At 38.8% G+C, this 19,670-nt stretch overlaps 1 protein-coding gene across 3 annotated transcripts in view; it reads left to right on the forward strand.

Annotated features, from left to right (window-relative positions):
• BRCC3 (BRCA1/BRCA2-containing complex subunit 3) overlaps positions 1-17,895 on the forward strand; it is a 70,113-nt gene extending 52,218 nt beyond the window's left edge. For all 3 annotated transcript variants that reach the window (XM_059910010.1, XM_059910012.1, XM_059910011.1), the window contains 4 exons: positions 11,103-11,234; positions 11,733-11,776; positions 15,047-15,216; positions 16,321-17,895. In XM_059910010.1, the coding sequence (XP_059765993.1) occupies positions 11,103-11,234; positions 11,733-11,776; positions 15,047-15,198 (328 nt within the window). In that variant the 3' untranslated portion in view covers positions 15,199-15,216; positions 16,321-17,895. The remainder of the gene's footprint in view (positions 1-11,102; positions 11,235-11,732; positions 11,777-15,046; positions 15,217-16,320) is intronic.
• Positions 17,896-19,670: the final 1,775 nt, after the last annotated feature.

Genomic DNA, 19,670 nt, shown 5'->3' on the forward strand with positions numbered 1-19,670 from the left:
TGGGATTGCTGGGTTGTAGGGTAGTTCTATTTTTAGTTTTTTAAGGAACCTCCATATTGTTCTCCATAGTGGCTGTATCAATTTACATTCCCACCAACAGTGTAGGAGGGTTCCCTCTTCTCCACACCCTATACAGCATTTATTGTTTGTAGATTTTTTGATGATGCCCATTCTAACTGGTGTGAGGTGATACCTCATTGTAGTTTTGATTTGCATTTCTTTAATAATTCCTGATTTCTTTTAAGATTCTCTTTATCACTGGTTTAAAACGATTTGATTATAGTGTACCATGGTGTAATTGTTTTCATGTGTCCTGTGCTTGGGTTTCATTGAGCTTCTTAGACCTGTGGATTTACATTTTTCATCAAATTTAGAAAAATCTAAGCCATTATTTCTACAAAATGTTTTCTGTTCTACTCACTCCTCTTCTTTGGATAGTCCAATTACACATACATTTGGCTACTTGATATTATCTCACAGTTCGTTTCTTTTAATCTTTTTTTTGACAGAAAATAAATCTGTGATTTATTTTGTAGAGTCTCAACTGCTGTGTCTTCAAGTTCACTAATCTTTTTTCTGTAATGTTTAATTTTCTGTTAACCCTATCCAGTGTACTTTTTATCTCATGTGTTGTAATTTTCATCTCCAGAAGTCTGATTTGGGTCTTTATTTCTTTCTGTCTCTACTTAACATGTTCAGTCTTTGCTCTAGCTTCTTGAAAATATAGAATAGTTATAATATCTGTTTTAATGTATGTGTCTGCTAATTACTGTTGCTAGATATGCCTCATTTCTGGGTCAATTTCATTTGATTTTCTCTCTTCATTATGGGTTGGGTTTTTCTGCTGCTTTGCGTGCCTGGCAATTTTTGATTGAATGCAGACATTTTGAATTTTACCTTATTGGGTGTTAGATATATTTATATTCCTAAAAATATTCTTGAGCTTTGCTTTGAGATACTGTTAATAGAAATAGTTTGATCCTTTTGGGTCTTGCTTTTAAGCTTTATTAGGCAAAAACAAAGCAGTATTTAACGTAAGGTTCATTTTCTCTACTCCTGAGGCTAGACCATTTTTAGTACTCTGTTGTCTTCTGAATTATGAGATTTCCCATTAAGGCTTTTGGGGACAGGCAGTATTACTGGCCCTGGGTATACTTTGAGGATAGTTCCCTTTAATCCTTCTGGGTTATTGTTTCCCTGGCCTTATGTAGTTTCCTCACATATGTGCCCTGATCACTACTCAACTGAACACTTGAAGGTGACCCTCTAAAGATCTCTGGAATTCTCTTTGCTGCTTTCTCCTCTACAGTCCTTTGCCCTGCAAATTCAAGCCTCCTTGGCTTTCCCAGAGCCTCAGCTCTATCTTCTCAACTTGAGACCTTCAAGCTCTAGGTGGGGTTCCCCTCCCTTTGCTGCAGCCTGGAAACTTTCTTCGTGTAGTAAGCTGAGACTCATCTTGCTTCTCATCTCCCAGGTTTCACTGTCCTTCACTGCCTGTTTTCCAAGGTCTTGTGAGTCATTGTTTCACTTTTTTTTCCTTCTTTTTACACTTTTTTAGTTGTTTCAAGAAGGGGATAAGTCTGGACCCCATCCCTCCATCTTAGCCTGTACTGTGGTTCTTTTAAGTTAACAATGCTATTTAGAAACCAAGGTCTGGGTGCTAGGTATACTCATTACTCTTAGAGTGTCATTGCTTCTAGACTCTCTCAGTAGATAGAGCTAGGAAGAAGTATGTATGTGTGCATATTCATGTACACCCCCCCCCCCATGAGTTCAAACCAATAACTCCAATCCTTTCCCACATCTTAGGGTTCATTCTAGCATTCTCCCTTTCCATACTTACAATTCTCTTCTCTGACCTAGAGAAACTTTGTTCCTGCTATCCATAATATGTTAACTTATTGCTCAATCCTAGAATATACAGAAAGTAGTTTCAGAATTGCTAACCTATACAAACTGCTGTGGACTCAATGTCTGTGGCCCCCCACCTACCCCCAAATTCATATGTAGAAGCCCTAATCCCTAATGTGATGGTATTTGGAGGTGGAGCATTTGGAAGATAATTAGGTCATGAGGGTGGAGCCCTCATGAATGGGATTACTGCCCTTTTAAGAAGAGACACAAGAGAGATGATCACTCTCTCCACCATGTGTGGACACAGCAAGAAGGTATCTGCAAACCAGAAAGAGTGCCTTTACCAGGAACCAAATCAGCTGGCACCTTGATCTTGCATTTCCTAGCCTCCAGGACTATGAGAAATAAAATCCTGTTGTTGAAGCCACCCAGTCTCTGGTATTTTTGTTGTAGCAGCCTGAACTGAGTATTAACCTACTAACTGAAGATCGAAATTTGTTTGAAGTTCTTTTTGTCTTCTTCCTGAGAGTACATACTCAAATGTGTTCAAAAGTTACTTGAGTTTTGTCTTTTTGCCCTCCACCACTTCCCTGTGGTTATTATTATTCTTTTGAAAGACAGGGCTTTTTCCTGGTTATTTTCCATTTTAGAATTTTTTAAACCCATACTTTTTTTTCCCTTTGGGGTATGTGAAATATCAACATGGTTCTAAAAGTCAAAAGTCAGAACTATATAGTTTAGAGTTTATTTTGTGTGTCGTGAGATGTGGATCTGATTTTATGTCTTTCTAAATGGCTATCCACCTGTCCCAAAACCGCTTACTAAAAAGCTATTCTTTACCCCAGTTATTTTAGATGCTTCCTTTTATCACATTCAATAATTCCCTATTTGTTTAGATCAATTTCTAGACTTTCTATTCTGTCTGGCTGTCTATTTGTGTACCGGCACATAATTATTGTATGTTTTACTGTCTGCTACAGCCAGTCCTCAATAGGTTTTCTTTTTCTGTGTTTCCCTATTCTTACATGTTTAGTTTTCCATGTGAACTTTACTGTCAACTTGGCTAGCTCCAGCAGAAACTTTTTGGTATTGTGATTGTGTTAAATTTATAAATTAATTTGTAATTAATCTTTATGATGTTTGCATAATCCCTTTTGAGAACACTGGATGTCTTTCCATTTGCTGTAGTCTACTTTTGTGTCTTTCAAGAAAGTGTTAAGTTTTTCTCATATAGATTTTGTGCATGTTTTGTTTAGGTTTATTCCTATTTTATCTTCCTTTTTTTAAATTCAAAATCACTTCATTTCTTAAATTTGAACACAAATTATCTTGCAGAAAGCAGAGCAAGCTCATTATCAAATCATTTATATAACTAATACAATGTTTGAATCAACTGAATGTTTACAGTAGCCATCTTTTTATGACATAATTTCTCTAAAACCTATCTCACAATTTTGAAAGAATAAGCCATATAAGTGAGTGTCACAGGAAAGTAAACAAACTAGCTTGTTAGAGCTAGCAGAGTTCTCACCTTCGCCCCCTTGAAAGTCTGTGACTTAGGGAGTAATGGAACTACAAGTCTCTTTGATGTTTCACATGTAGCCAGAAAGCACTTTGCTAATCAGAAGCTTTCTTTTACTGTTAGAAAACTCATGTACCTGACCTTATCTTTTCTTTCCAAAGAATGGCTAATAAGCTTTACTTCTGCAACTCTAGGGAATATTTTGTCACCAAAAGTTAGGGAAGGTTTGACCTGAGTAGACTGGAAGATGTGGAGGAAGAAACGTGAGTTAGACCATTCATTCTCAAACTTGGCTGAATATTGGAATCACTTAAGCAGTTTAAAAACTATACCTAGCCAATTTGAAAAGGCTATCTAGTGTATGATTCCAACAAAATGACATGCTGTAAAAGGAAAGACAGTAAAAGGATCAGTGGTTCCCAGGGGTTTGACAGGAGGGAGGAATGAATAGGCAGAGCTTAGAGAATTTTTAGGGCAGTGAAATTATTCTGTGTGGGTGCCTCCTCCAGAGATGGTGATTTTTATAATGGGGTAAAGGATGAGGCCTGAGTGTCAGGACTTACAAAAGAGAGATCTTTAATGTTCTCACCACAAAAAAAGAAGTGGCAATTATGTGACCTGATGGAGGCTTAGCTAATACTATGGTAGCAATCATTTTGCTATATGTAAGTATCAAATCAACACATTGTACACCTTAAACTTACACAGTTTATATGTCAATTATATCTCAAAAAAGCTGGAAAAAAGAATAGGGGAAAAAGAAATTTAAAAGTTAATTACACAATTCGTTGCAGCTGTGATAAGTGCTGTAAGGTGATCAGGGAAGTCTTTGCTGAAGAAAGCATTCTTAAGCTGGCTTCTGAGGGGTGAGTAGAAATTAGTCGAGTAAAAATAGGGGGAAACCCCAGGCAGAGGACATAGCATGTTGGAAGGCCTGACAGGGAAGGAGGTTGTGTGTTCTAACACAGTGGTTCTGAAACTTTGCTGCACATGGGACTCTTTGTTTGCATTTTGAATGGGTTTGTTTTTTCCACTGTGACTCTTTTTATTGTTTGTATATTTGAAGGCTATTACATCTGTATTAACGTTTTTACCTTCCAGAATGATTTTATTCCTTGCATTAATTTTACCTTTGATTCTCTAGCGCTTTCCAGATAAATATTATGTCTTATCCGTAAATAGAAATAGTTTTACTTCTCCAGTTCCTGTGCCTCTAATTGATTTCTTATGTGTAAGTGCATTGCCTAGTATCTCCTTTATATTTAAATAACAGTGGAAAATAGTAGGCAGTCTTACTTTGTTTCTGATCCTTGTGAAATTCCTATAGTATTTCACTATTAAGATTGTATTCAGGACTAAGGTATACGTACTTTTTCCTATTAAGAAAATATCCATAAATCCATAATTACCTCTTTTGTTCTGTGTTTAATCAGGAATGACTGTTGAATTTTGTTAATTTTTCAGGACCTATGAAGGTAATTTTTTCTTTAGATCTATTAATATGATGTATTATATTAATAGATTTCCTACTATTGAACCAAGCTTGCCTTCCTGGAAAAACATCCTACTAGGTTCTCTTAATATGATATTGGGCTATTTTGGCTAATATTTTATTTAGTACTTTTGCATCAACAGTCATAAGTGATAACTTTTTGGAATTTTTTTGTATTGTTTTTATCAGGTTTAGGTTTCCATATTATACTTGATTCATAAGAGTTGTTTGAAGTTTTCTTTGATTTTCTAGGCTCTGGTACAATGTATGTAACATTGGGGACAATGTATTCTTTGACAATTCCTCTATGAAAGCAATAGGGCCTTTTATTTAGGGGGCGGGGGATAGTTCCTTGATGTATTCCTCTGTTTCTTTTATGGTAATTGATCTATTTATGCTTTTTTTCCTAATGAGGTCCACTGTGGTAAACTGTATTTTCTTAAGAAATTATCCATTTTGTCTCATTTTCAAATTTATTTGCATAGAGATCTATCTGCCAGAGAGTCTCTTATGGTATTTTAAATCTCTTCTATTTCAACAGTTATCTCCCCCTCGTTATTTCGTATTTTGTATATTTGTGCTTTGTCCCTTTTCCGCCTTGATTATGTTAGCTAGTAGTGTGTCTATTTTGTTAATTTCCCCCAAGACAATCGTTTTTGTTTATTAATTTGATTGTTTTTTCCTACGCCCACCCTCATTAATTTTTATTTTAATCTTTTATTATTTCCTTCCTTATGTTTTATTTTGATTATTTCTTGTGCTTTATCTTAGCATTTGGAGTTTGGAATTTATTTAATATATTTTTTTGTCTTTCATTTTTATTGATATAAGTGCTTAAGGCTATGAATTTCTGCTGATCTCTGCTTTATATTTCATAGATGCTAGGATAGTAGCAGTATTTTCATTTTCATTATTTTTTTAAAAGTCGTTTAATTTTGGTTTCCATTTCACCCACCCATTGTGTTCCTGTCTTCCTTCCCTTCTATCTTGTATCTATGCTGTAGCTTTTCTGAAATGGTCCTTCTCCATAACATCCTCAGAAAAGAAACAGAAAACAAACCTGAAGCCCTTCATAGTTGGCCTGTTTCTCCAGCCATCGCCTGGCTAACACTTGTTTTTGAAGACTAAGCTCAACTTTAGGAATTCTTCTCTGATACCCCTCAACCTCCAATACCAACCCAGTTAGTACTCCTTCTGAGAACTAAATAGAATCCTATATTTCCTTTTTCATAATACTTGTAACAGTATATTTTAATATTTTGTCTCTCTATTAACATTGTAAGATTCTTGAAACAAATGCTTCCCTTTAATCACTGTATCCCTGGTGCTCAATAATTGTTGAATATCCCTTCAGCTATAGACTTCAAAACTAGTATTCTGAGCTGTGAGTTCTAGCAAACTCTAGAGCTTCTTCATAACCTTAGTTTGGTTTGTTGATTTTAGCTTTTCAGTTGAAGTATAACACACATACAGAAGAGCACACTAATTATGTGTCCAGCTCAATCAACTTTCATAAACATACCCACACAACCTCAACACAGATCACCACCTCCATGAATTTTCACAAAGTGAAATGTGTCTATGAAACTGCAACACACATCAAGAAATGAAACTTACTATCCTTCCAGAAGCCCCCATTGTGGCTTCTCCCAATTGATTATGGTATAGCATCCAGAATATGTAAAGAACTCTTACGCTAAACAATAAAAAGACAAGCAACTCAATTTAAAAATGGGCATTCAACATGGAACTGGAAGCAATTAGGCAAGAAAAAGAAATAAAAAGCATCCAAATTGGAAAGGAGGAAGTAAAATTATCTCTGTTTACAGATGACATAATCTTATACATAGAAAGCCCCAAAGACTCCACTAAAAAAACTATTAGAACGAATGAATTCAGCAAAGTTGCAGGATACTAAATCAGTGCCAAAAAATCAGTTGTGTTTGTATACACTAACAATGAACAATCCAAAAAGGAAATTAAGAGGACAATTAAGAGGACAATCCATTTACAATAGCATCAAAATGAATTAAATACTTAGGAATAAACCTAACCAAAAAGTGAAAGACTTGTACACTGAAAACTGCAAAGTGCTGCTGAAAGAAATAAAAGAAGACACAAATAAATAGACATCCCATGTACATGGATTGAATAACTTAATATTGTTAAGATGTCAATACTACTCAAAGCGATTTACAGATTTAATGCAGTCCTTATCAAAATCCCAATAGTGTTGTGTTTTGTTTGTCTACAGAAATAGAAAAATCTATCCTAAAATTCATATGGAATCTCAAGGGACCCTGAATAGCCAAAACAATTTTGAAAAAGAAGAACAAAATTGGAAGTCTCACACTTCCTCATTTCAAAACTTACTAAAAAGCCACAGTAATCAAAACAGTGTGGTACTAGCATAAAAACGGACATAAAAACCAGTGGAGCAGAATAGTGAGTCCCAAATTAAACTCTCATGTATGTAGTCAAATGATCTTTGACCAAGGTTCCAGAACACTTGATGGGGAAAGGACATTCTCTTCAATAAGTGATGCCGGGAAAACTGGATAGTCACATGCAAAAGAATAAAGTTGGGCCCTTACCTTACACAGTATACAAAAACTAACTCAAAGTGGAATAAAAACCTAAATGTAAGACCTAAATCTATAAACGTCCCAGAAGAAAATGGAAAAGCTCATGAGATCGAATTTGGCAATGACTTATCGGATATTACACCAAAAGCACAGGCAACAAAAGCAAAAATAGACAAATGCACTACATTAAACTTAAAAACTTTTTGATCATCAAAGGAAATAATTAACAGAGTGAAAAGGCAGCCTACATCATGGGAGAAGATATTTGCAAATTATATATCTGATAAGGGGTTAATACCCAGAATATAAAGAGAATTCCTACAACTCAACAACAAAATAACCCAATTTAAAAATGGGCAAAGGACTTTAGCAGACATTTCTCCAAAGAAGATACACAAATGGCCAGCAAACATGAGAAGATGCTCAACATCACTAATCATTAAAAAAATGCAAATCAAAACCACAGTGAGATATCAATTCATACCCACTAGGATGGCCATTATCAAAAACACAGAAAAGAACAAATGTTTGGTGAGCATGTGAAGAAGTTGGAACCCTCGTGCCCTGGGAGTGTAAAATGGTGTAGTCTGTATGGAAAACAATATGGAGGTTCCTCAGAAAATTAAAACTAAAATTACCATATGATCCAGCAATCTCTATGTATATCCAACAGAATTGAAAACAGGATCTCAAAGAGATTTGCACACCCATGTTTATTACAGCATTATTCACAATAGCCAAGATGTGGAACCAACCTAAATATACTTCATTTTGGGGGAAGCTATTTTGAGTGGCATTTTTTAAAAGCTTCCATTTACAAATGTTCATTGCTGGAATATAGAAACAAAACTGATTTGTATGTCTGTGTTAATCTTGTACTTTATGACCTTGCTAACCTCATATAGACAATCATGTTGTGTGCAAATAGAAGGAACACATACAGGATTTGTATGTTGAATAATTCAGAACTCATGAATAAAATCAAAGATCTAAATAAATGGAGAGGGGCTTCCCTGGTGGCACAGTGGTTAAGAATCCGCCTGCCAATGCAGGGGACATGGGTTTGAGCCCTGGTCCAGGAAGATCCCTCATGCCACAGAGCAACTAAGCCTGTGCGCCACAACTACTGAGCCTGCACTCTAGAGCCCGTGAGCCACAACTACTGAAGCCCGCACGCCTAGAGCCCATGCTCTGCAACAAGAGAAGCCACTGCAATGAGAAGCCCGCGCACGGCAGCAAAGCGTAGCCCCTGCTCGTCGCAACTAGAGAAAGCCCACGTGCAGCAATGAAGGCCCAACGCAGCCAAAAAAATAAAATAAATAAAAAATAAAAAATAAGTAAATAAATGGAGAGACATATCATGTTCATGGATTAGAACAGTGAGAGTAGCAAATATGTCAACTCTCCCCAAATCTATAGATTTAATAGCAATCAAATTCCCAGCAGAATTTTTTGAGGGACTAGATTCTAAAATTTTATGAAAGGGCAAAAGAACCTTAATAGCCAGAAAGATCTGGGGAAACAAGAATAAATTGGGAGGAATCACATTACCAGATACTGAGTTGCTATTAAGCTATAATGATCAAGACAGGTGGTACTGGTGAAAGGATCAGAGTTCAATAGAACAGAAGAGAGATTACAGAAATATACCCTCTTTTATAAAGACACTTTTATAAAGATCCCATTCATGAGGGCTCCAACCTCATTACCTGATCACCTCCCAAAAGCACAGATGGAGACAGAGATAGGAGTTACGCTGCCACAAGCAAAGAATCTCCTCAAGCCACGAGAATCTGCAAGTGGCAAGGCAGGATTTCCCCTCTAGAGCTTTCAGACGTGGGGCCCTGAAGACACCTGCAACCTTGCTGAATTTATTAGTTCTAATCGGTTTTGGGGGGGTTGGAGGAGTATTTAGGGTTTTCTATCTATAAGATTAAGTCATCTGCAAACAGAGGTAATTTTACTTCATCCTTTCCTATTTAGATACCTTTGTTTTACTTGCCTAATTTCTTTGGCTAGGACTTCTAATATTATTTTGAATAGAAGTGGTGAGGGGGCCAGACGCATTCTGCTGGGTGGGAAAGAGAGAGGAGGGAGCTAGATCTTATGCTGATATACCACCATGTGCCAATGAGGTCACACAGTGCCAGGGACCCTCAACCTCGTTGCTCCACTGAACCCACTGTTAGGTGGAGTTTAGGTGGATTTGGGGTGAGAAGTATTTAGAGGTAGATTGGTTGACCTCACTCTAGCATGAAAATGGAAGTATTTGTAAATTACTTACCTATTTCCCTCCAGGGGAGAAAATGGGAAGTGAGGGCCACTGGTGATCACTGAGTTAGAACAAGTGAGTATTTATATGAGTAATCCCTTCCACATAATGAATCTGATGGAGTCACTGAAGAGTCTACATTTCCTCTTCCCCAGGCTTTGTGATTAATGTGTTCAACCCCACTGGCAACTTTTTGGCTGAAAACAGTATTAATTAGCTATTTCCCTTGTCTGGGGAATGAGCATAAGGACCTTGCACCCCCAAGGCTTCTGTTAAGTTTACAAAGTGGCCTCAGATTTTCTATGAGAATATTGGCTCTGCAAATGTATGTACTTCCAATTTGCTCCCCACATGAACTCAGTTTGAACTGTGTCCCCTTTGGAGTTGAGTTACTAAATAAGTAACAGGAATATTTAATCTTTGAAGCTTACTGTGTCCCAAAATTTCTATTAAAACTATAGAAAACTTCTGATTATGACAAGTCAGCATTAAAAACTTACCAACTTCTTGGTATATATCCAAAGGAAGTGAAATCAGTATCTCAAAATGATATCTGTGCTCCCATGTTCATCACAGCATTATTCACAAGGAATGAAAACAACCTAAATGTCTGTCCGTGGATGAATGGATAAAGAAAATATGGTATGTGTATACGTATGTATATATACATACCATTTGCAAAAACTTGGATCAACCTGGTCATTATGCTGAGTGAAATAAGTCCGAGAAAGACAAATACTGCAATGCATGTTCTCACTTATATGTGGAATCTAAGAGTCAAACTAATAGACCCAGAGAGTAGAATGGTGGTGCTGTGGCACGGGGGGTAGAGGGGAGAATGAGGAAGTATTGGTCTAAGGCAGTGGTCCCCAAGCTTTTTGGCACCAGGGACCGGTTTCATGGAAGACAATTTTTCCACGGGTGTGGGCGGAGGGGGTATGGTTCAGGCGGGAATGCGAGCATTGGGGAGCAACGGGGAGCGGCAGATGAGGCTTCCTTTGCTCGCCCACCACTCACCTCCTCCTCCACAGACCGGTACTGGTCCGCGGCCCGGGGGTTGGGGACCCCTGGTCTAAGGGTACAAAGTTTTAGGATAAATGAGTTCTGGCGATTTGATGTACAACATGGTGATTTTGTACTTGAAATTTGTTAAGAAGGTAGATCTTAAATGTTAAATCGCCACAAAACATGGTAATTATGTGAGGTGATGGATATGTTAATTAGCTTGAGTGTGGTGATCATTTCTGAATGTGTATATATATCGTAATATCAATTTGTACACCTTAAATATATACATATAATTCCTATTTGTCAATTATACCTCAGTAAAGCTGGAAACAAACAAACAAAAACTGACCTGAACTGACTGTCTTACAGGTATGAGAGAATTGAAATTCCAATTCATATTGTACCTCATGTAACCATTGGGAAAGTGTGCCTTGAGTCAGCAGTTGAGCTGCCCAAGATCCTGTGCCAAGAGGAGCAGGACGCATATAGGAGGATCCACAGGTAGAGACCCTCGCTGCTCCTCTTCCCACTTCTCGGGCCTGGTCCCTGTTCTCTCCTGTCCTCTCATCTTTAGCAGCTCAAGCCATGAGCCCCCTTTCCTTTCAGCTCTCTGGGAGAAAGTCATCACATGTCTCACCCTGTGTGATAACAATCTCTTTAACACTTGTTTCTCTCCTGGTGCACTTTGGATCCTTCTGGGGCAAAGACACTTTTTTTAGTTGTTAAAAAACATTAACATCTTAGTAGCCCTGTTGCCAAGTACTGTGTACTACAGGAAGGCTTCAGCGAGAAACAGTAATTTTAAAATTATTTCTTTGAATTATCTCAACGTTCTGAATAAAATTACATCCCCCAAATCATGAAACACGGAACAATAATGGGAAGTTCAATGATACATATTTCTCTAATCTGGTTGGCAGAGGTCTGTAGCAGACCACTGCCAAACGGATTAGATGAACTGCTGCTTTGCTACTAACCTAAACTATTTTATCCCTTTAGCCTTACACATCTGGACTCAGTAACCAAGATCCATAATGGCTCAGGTAAGATTTTTTTTCTCAAGTACAGGCAGTGAAATACTCACATGACAGAAGCAAATTTAGTTGAAGTGACTGAAGTGATGAGTACAAATTACCCTTGAGTTTTCTTTCCCAAGAGCTTTGCCATTTACTAATCCTGCTCCCAACTTTTCTATTGAATCCTGTGGACCACTGAATACTATACATGACTGGACATGTTTAACACCAGTTCTCAGGGAGACAGGGAGGGCCCCGATTTGTTGTGTTTGCAAGTTTCCATAGTGCAACACACCTACTGTGGCTGATTTCAAACAACTAACATGGCTGTAACCAGTTTGCAAACTTCCTGAAATTTCAACAGTTGGCTGTTGTGAGCCGGTTTCCAGCATATCAGTACCAGCCTATTGTGGTGGGAGTTGAAAGAGATGGATAGACAGACAGACAGACATAAAAGGGAGAGCATGAGGGAGATCTTTTCATGTAAATAAATATATAAGGAATTCCTATACAAGGCCAAGGATTTCTGCTCAATATACACACTAAATCACTTTTCCCAACATACACACCTACCCACCCACACCTTCTGACTAACCCTGACTCCCAGGCCATTCTGGCAAAGTCACTAGGAAGGAAGAAAAGGAGGCTTCCAAGTATTATAGGCAAGTACTTTGAGAGAAAAAAGACAGAGATGGCTTGGTTTATCTGTCCCATCATTTTTATCTGGAGGTAAAACATGGCAAAGAGTTAATAATATAAGGTAATGTATGATATGTAGCCGTACTCTAAAGCCACAGCAACTAAAAAAGTATATTGATAATTCAGACATGGACAGATAAATCAGAACTGAATAGAGCCCATGTATATGTATTTAAGAATTTATATCTAAGAAAGATGTTACTTCAAATCAATTTTTAAAAGGATGGATTGTTCACTAAATAGTGTTGGGACAGTTCATTTGTTTCTTAGTTTATACTTCTATTTCCATTTGGGAAAAAAATAAATTCCTACTTAATGTCCTACACAAAAAATAAATTCCAGATATATTTAGACTTTTACTATTAAATATAGTACAACCACTTTGGAAAAGAGATTGGCAATTACAACTACCAAATGTCCCACCAGTTCCTCTCCTAGGCATATACCCCAAAGAGTTGAAAACAGGTGTTCAAACAAAAACTTGTATAGGAATGTTTGTAGCAGCATTATTCACAATAGCCAAAAAGTGGGAACACCCAATTGTCTGTCAGTGGGTGAATGGATAAACGAAGTGTGATCCATCCATACAACAAGGTATTGCTCAGCAATGGAAAGAACACACTACTGATACACGAACAACCTGGATGAATCTCATTATGCCAACTGAAAGAAGCATCACACAAAGTGCTACATACTCTATAGTTCCATTTATATGAAATTCAAGAATAGGCTAAACTAACCTATGGTGACAGCAAGCAGATGGGCAGCCACCTGGGGCTGGGCGAGGGGCACCGGCTGCAGAGGGAACCCAGAGGGGCCTCTGGGCTGATGGAAACGGCCTGTATCTTGACTGGAGGGTGGTTATAAGGGGTATGCATTTGTCAAACCTCACTGAACTGTACCCTTAAAGTGGGGTCATTTATTGTCTGTAAATTATACCCCAATAAAGCTCATTAAAAGTTAAAAAAAATACAGGAGGAAAATATAAGGAAGTCACAAAAGACTGACTAAATAAGAATTAAAGACTTTTATAGATCCCTACAGAAAAATCAAATTGTTCATAATAATCTATAAAAGAAGTATGGATTAAGATAAAGTTATCAGGTTTTCTCCTTTTCTTTTGACAAAGATTAAATTGAGAGAGAATTAGATGAGGATGTGAGGGAAGTGAACACTCCCATGTACTGTTCCTGGAGGTATAATTTTTAAATATATGTGGACTTGAATCTAGCAATTCCACATCGAAAAACGTATCCTTCAAAAATTTGTAGGACAAGTGCGCAAAAATAAAGGGATATTAATCGCAGTCTTTATAATAGCAAAAAATTGGATGCCACTGAAAGGTCCGTCAATAGAAGACTTATTAAACTGGTACATCCATTCTGATGAATACTGTACAGCCGTTAAGAAGGAAAGGTAGATCTTTATCAACACAGGAAGATGTCCATGGCTTATTGTTGTGTGAGGTAAAAGTAACGTCCAAAATCATAGTTTTTTTAACTTTATTTAAAAAAAATTTTTTTAACATCTTTATTGGAGTATAACTGCTTTACAAATGTTGTGTTAGTTTCTGCTGTCTAACAAAGTGAATCAGCTATACGTATACATATATCCCCATATCTCCTCCCTCTTGCTTCTCCCTCCTGCCCTCCCTTATCCCACCCCTCTAGGTGGTCACAGAGCACCGAGCTGATCTCCCTGTGCTATGTGGCTGCTTCCCACTAGCTATCTGTTTTACATTTGGGGGTGTATGTATGTCCATGCCACTCTTTCACTTCGTCCTAGCTTACCCTTCCCCCTCCCCGTGTCCACAAGTCCATTCTCTACACCTGTGTCTTTATTCCTGTCCTGCCCCTAGGTTCATCAGAACCATTTTTATTCAAAAGTATATATACACATGCACACAGGTTCACACACATATACATATACATATATCTTGGAAGGTATACCCCACAATATTACAGTGGTCATTTTAATAAGTCATGTATCATAAGAGAGAAAAAGATATTTCCATTAGGCAGAATTTGTTTTAAAAAGAGGGCCACAGAATCTCTGTCTCACCGTGAAGCTGAACATTCCTAGGAAGACATGAAAGGTGATCACTCCCTTCATCTTTCTGGTGTTTCCTCATTTTAAAAGAGGAGCTTTCAGGTGAGTTGCATTAATGTATTCTTCAATGTATGTAACACTTGGTAAGCAATTTTCTTTCTGAACTCGTGAAAAATTAAGTTGCAGAAGACAGAGTTCTAGCTCACTGGGAAGCTATGGTCATTCACAGTGAGAAGGTCTGAGAGCTGAGGAAAGATACCCTTCTGTAGCTCTTACCCTTTTGCTATGGAAGTAAAAAGCTGGATATCTTTCTGCTCTCTGCATAGCAAGGCTTCCGTCTGGCTTATGGATCCAGGGATGTTCAGCATGGCCTCCGAATAGGTATCTTCTTTGCTCAGCTCTCCTGCCTTTCCCCTGGCTGCCCATACAAAGTTGTCTGCAGTTCTACTTCTGCACTTTTTCTACGTCCTCCTCCTTCCCCCTCTTTCTGTACTCACTGTTGGGCGCTACTGGTGGTGGATTGTTATCTCTGTGTTTTTCCTATTGAAGTGTTTACCAAGAACCTGTGCAGTCAGATGTCGGCAGTCAGCGGGCCTCTACTGCAGTGGCTGGAGGACAGACTGGAGCAAAACCAACAGCATTTGCAGGAGTTGCAACAAGAAAAGGAAGAGCTTATGCAAGAACTTTCTTCTTTAGAATAAAGCAGGAGACAAAATGGGGTAAAAAACTTTTGTTTTCCAATTTGTGTATTAAACATGGTCTGAAAATTCGTATACAGGAGATGTGTAGGCAGATGATGGAGCAGCTCTCTATATCCCAGTGGGTGCGTTTTATGCATACAATAAACAAACATAAGATGTCTTCCTAAAAGTTTCATTAGGGCTTAATGAACCCTCCTACCTGGAACTGGCCTACAAAGAGCATATGCAGGGTGATTTAAGTAGAATATGAAAGTTTTTTTTTAAAGGCTATGCAAGGTACATTGGCAAGGACATCCTGTAATAAAATGTCTGGGGAGCATATTTCAAATGTTTATTTTTTCCCTAGAGTAAGCTAAAGGAATAAGAGTATTTCATGTTCAGTTTTGTAGTTATGATGCTGATGTTGGACAAATAAATAAGTACACAAGGGTTAGTGGAATGAAGTGAAGGTGACTCATCAGCACCCCACCTCTATTCTTTGCCCCCATCGAGAGGCATATGTCTTATGTCTTCCTTCTTGATCTCTAAAATAGGTATTCTGAGATACCTAGCAAAGGTTGAATCTATGTGGGTGCTCTTTCTAACCAAAAACATGAGTTCTAGCATATTTGGCTCTGAAGCAAATTCCTGTTGAGCAGATCCTATTTCCCTAAGAATTTCCAGTATAATATAAATGTGTTTTTCCAGAAACACTCAGGACTTAGGATGTAACAAAAATCATGCTTTAAAAAGTTCTGTTGTAAGCTTCTTACCATGTGTAACCACAAATGCTAAGTGTGTCTTCAGAAAAGAGCTAAGCCTACTGCAGTTCAGAAATTAAAGTGGGAATTGGAGGAGTTAGAAAGAAAGAAAACAAAGAAAGCCCCCATCCCAACAACAGTGACAAAGTGTTGGTTTTGGTTTTGTTTTTTCTTCTTGTTTCTCCCTAAATTATTGTTTATCAAATTTCAAAGTACAGTCCAGAACTACATGCACCATAATCATTTGGAGGTCAAACTTGAGCTCTGGGAGTGGAACCCAGAAATCTTCATGAACTCCCCTAGGGCATATGTAGTGTAACTGTTGTATTTTCCCTAATCTCCCACAGCCACAGTTCTTCTCTATTCTTTTCTTTCCTTGTAGGAAGGATGAAAATATCCAGGTGTAAAATTAATTAAGCCAAATGAATTTTGAAGAAGAAAAATTTGGAAGACTCACATTACCTGACTTCAAGACTTACTATAAACCTACAGTAATCAAGACAGTGTGGTATATGCCCAACTGATTTTGACAAAGGTAAAAAAGCAATTCAATGGAGGAAGGATAGTCTTTTCAACAAATGATGCTGGTGCAGTTGGCAAAGAAAATGAACTTTGACCTAAACTGCATACATTATACAAAAATTAATTGAAAATGTATCATGAACTTAGATGTAAGATGTAAAACTTTCAGGAAAAATAATCATAGAAAGATCTTTAGGATCGTGGGCTAGGCAACAGGTTCTTCTTGGCCTTCATCCCCAAAGCACAATCGTAAAAGGAAAAAGTTGATACTGTATATTGGACTTCATCAAAATGAAAAACTTTTGCTCTGCCAAAAATTTAAGAGGAGGAAATTATTGAGAGAAATTACTTGCAAACCATTTATCTAGAATAAAGTCAAGAATAAACAAACAATCCAATTAGAAAATGAGCAGAAGACGTGAATAGACACAGCACTAAAGAGGGTGTATCGAAGGCAAGCAAGCACAGGAAAAGATGTTGAACTTCATTAGTCATCAGGGAATGCAAATTAAAACCACAATGAATTATGACTACATACTTATCAGAATGGCTAAAGAAAAAACAGTGAAAATACCAGATGCTATTGAGCATACAAACTGGATCTCTCATACATTGCTGAACAGAATGTAAAATGGTAAGCCACTCTGAAAAAAAGAGTTTGAAAATTTCTAATAAAGTTAAACATACATGTACTTTATTACCCAGCAATTGTTGTCCTGGACATTTATCCCAAAGAAATGAAACCTATTTTGGCACAGAAACTTCTATACAGACATTCTTGGCAGTTTCATTTGTAATAGCCCCAAACTGGAAACAACCTGTATGACCTGCAGTTGAGTGTGTGGTTAAACCAACCATCCACACCATGCAATACTACTCTGCAATGAAAAGGAACAGACTTGATACACATGACTTGGATGGACCTCAAGGGTATAATGATGAATGAAAAACAGCCAGTCTTAAAAACTCACATACTGTATGACTGCATTTGTATAAAATCTTGAAATGACAAAATTATAGAAGTGAAGAACAGATTAATGGCTGACAGGGATAGGGACTGGAGGGGGTATGGGATATGGGTGACTATAAAGGGATAACACAAGGAATTCCTTTGTGCTGATGGAACAGTTCTGTATCTTGATTGTGGTGTTGATTAAATGAATCTATATCTGTGCTAAAACTACATAGACCTACACACACCCACAAATGAATGCATGTAAAATTTGGTGAAACCAAATAAGGTCTATAATCTAGTTAGCAGTATTCTACCATTGTCAATATGTTGGTTTTGAAGATGTACTATAGTTATGTGTAAGATCTTACCACTGGAGGAAACTGGGTGAAGGGCACATGGGACTCCCTGTACTATTTTTGCAACTTCCTGTTAATCTATAATTATTGCAAAATAAAAAGTTGTTAAGTATTAAATAAGGAACTAGGAGGTATGGTACATATTTTGTGAAATAAGAAAAGAGTGATAAAATCTGAGGGGAATAAAATGATTTGAATATTTTTACAGGCCAACCTTCTGCACATGTCCCTTCTAAGCTATTTACATTGACAGAGTTACGGCAATTTGAAATTCTTTTTCTAACCTGATAATTCGAGTTGTAATCTGTAAAATAGGAATGTGGGGAGAGGAGGCAGGTACATGGAAGTGTCAAAGTACCTGGTGGCTGAGGAAGCAGGGCTGGGATTACTGCATGAGGGCCTTGGTGGGGGACATCTAGTGAAAGCTGTGTTGTGCAGCCAGCAATCAGGTACATTAAACAAGTAAGTCAACTGATGGAGCAAATAAGTAAATGTGTTGAGGAAAGTGGAAGCTAGGTTTGTCAGTGTCAGAGAAATGACTTATAAACATGAAAAGGGGAGGAGCTTCAAGATGGCGGAAGAGTAAGACGTAGAGATCACCTTCCTCCCCACAAATACATCAGAAATACACCTACATGTGGAACAGCCCCTGCAGAACATCTACTGAACGCTGGCAGAAGAACTCAGACCTCCCAAAAGGCAAGAAACTCCCCACGTACCTGGGTAGGGCAAAAGAAAAAAGAAAAAACAGAGACAAAAGAATAGGGATGGGACTTGCACCAGTGGGAGGGAGGTGTGAAGGAGGAAAGGTGTCCACACACTAGGAAGGCCCTTCGCGGGCGGAGACTGCGGGTGGCGGAGGGGGGAAGCTTCGGAGCCACGGAGGAGAGCGCAGCCACAGGGGTGCGGAGGGCAAAGCAGAGAGATTCCCGCACGGAGGATCGGTGCCGAGCAGCACTCACCACCCCGAGAGGCTTGTCTGCTCACCCACCGGGGCGGGCGGGGCTGGGAGCTGAGGTTCGGGCTTCGGAGGTCGGATCCCAGGGACAGGACTGGGGTTGGCGGCGTGAACACAGCCTGAAGGGGGCTAGTGCGCCACGGCTAGCAGGGAGGGAGTCCGGGAAAAGTCTGGAGCTGCCGAAGAGACAAGAGACCATTGTTTCGGGGTGCGCGAAGAGAGGGGATTCAGAGCGCCGCTTAAAGGAGCTCCAGAGATGGGTGCGAGCCGCGGCTATCAGCGCGGACCCCAGAGACAGGCACGAGATGCTAAGGCGGCTGCTGCTGCCACCAAGAAGCCTGTGTGCGAGCACAGGGCACTCTCCACACCGCCCCTCCCGGGAGCCTGTGCAGCCTGCCACGGCCAGGGTCCCGTGATCCAGGGACAACTTCCCTGGGAGAACACATGGCGCGCCTCAGGCTGGTGCAACGTCACGCTGGCCTCTGCCGCCACAGGCTCGCCCCACATCTGAACCCCTCCCTCCCCCCGGCCTGAGTGAGCCAGAGCCCCCGAATCAGCTGCTCCTTTAACCCCGTCCTGTCTGAGCGAAGAACAGACGCCCTCAGGCGACCTACACGCAGAGGCGGGGCCAAATCCAAAGCTGAACCCCAGGAGCTGTGCGAACACAGAAGAGAAAGGGAAATCTCTCCAAACAGAATCTAGCAAACAGAATCCAACAACACATTAAAAGGATCATACACCATGATCAAGTGGGATTTATCCCAGGGATGCAGGGATTCTTCAATATACGCAAATCAATGTGATACACCATATTAACAAATTGAAGAATAAAAACCATATGATCATCTCGATAGATGCAGAAAAAGCTTTTGACAAAATTCAACACCCATTTATGATAAAAACTCTCCAGAAAGTGGGCATAGAGGGAACCTACCTCAACA

Source organism: Balaenoptera ricei, chromosome X (assembly GCF_028023285.1).
Source record: "Balaenoptera ricei isolate mBalRic1 chromosome X, mBalRic1.hap2, whole genome shotgun sequence".
NCBI lineage: Eukaryota > Metazoa > Chordata > Mammalia > Artiodactyla > Balaenopteridae > Balaenoptera > Balaenoptera ricei.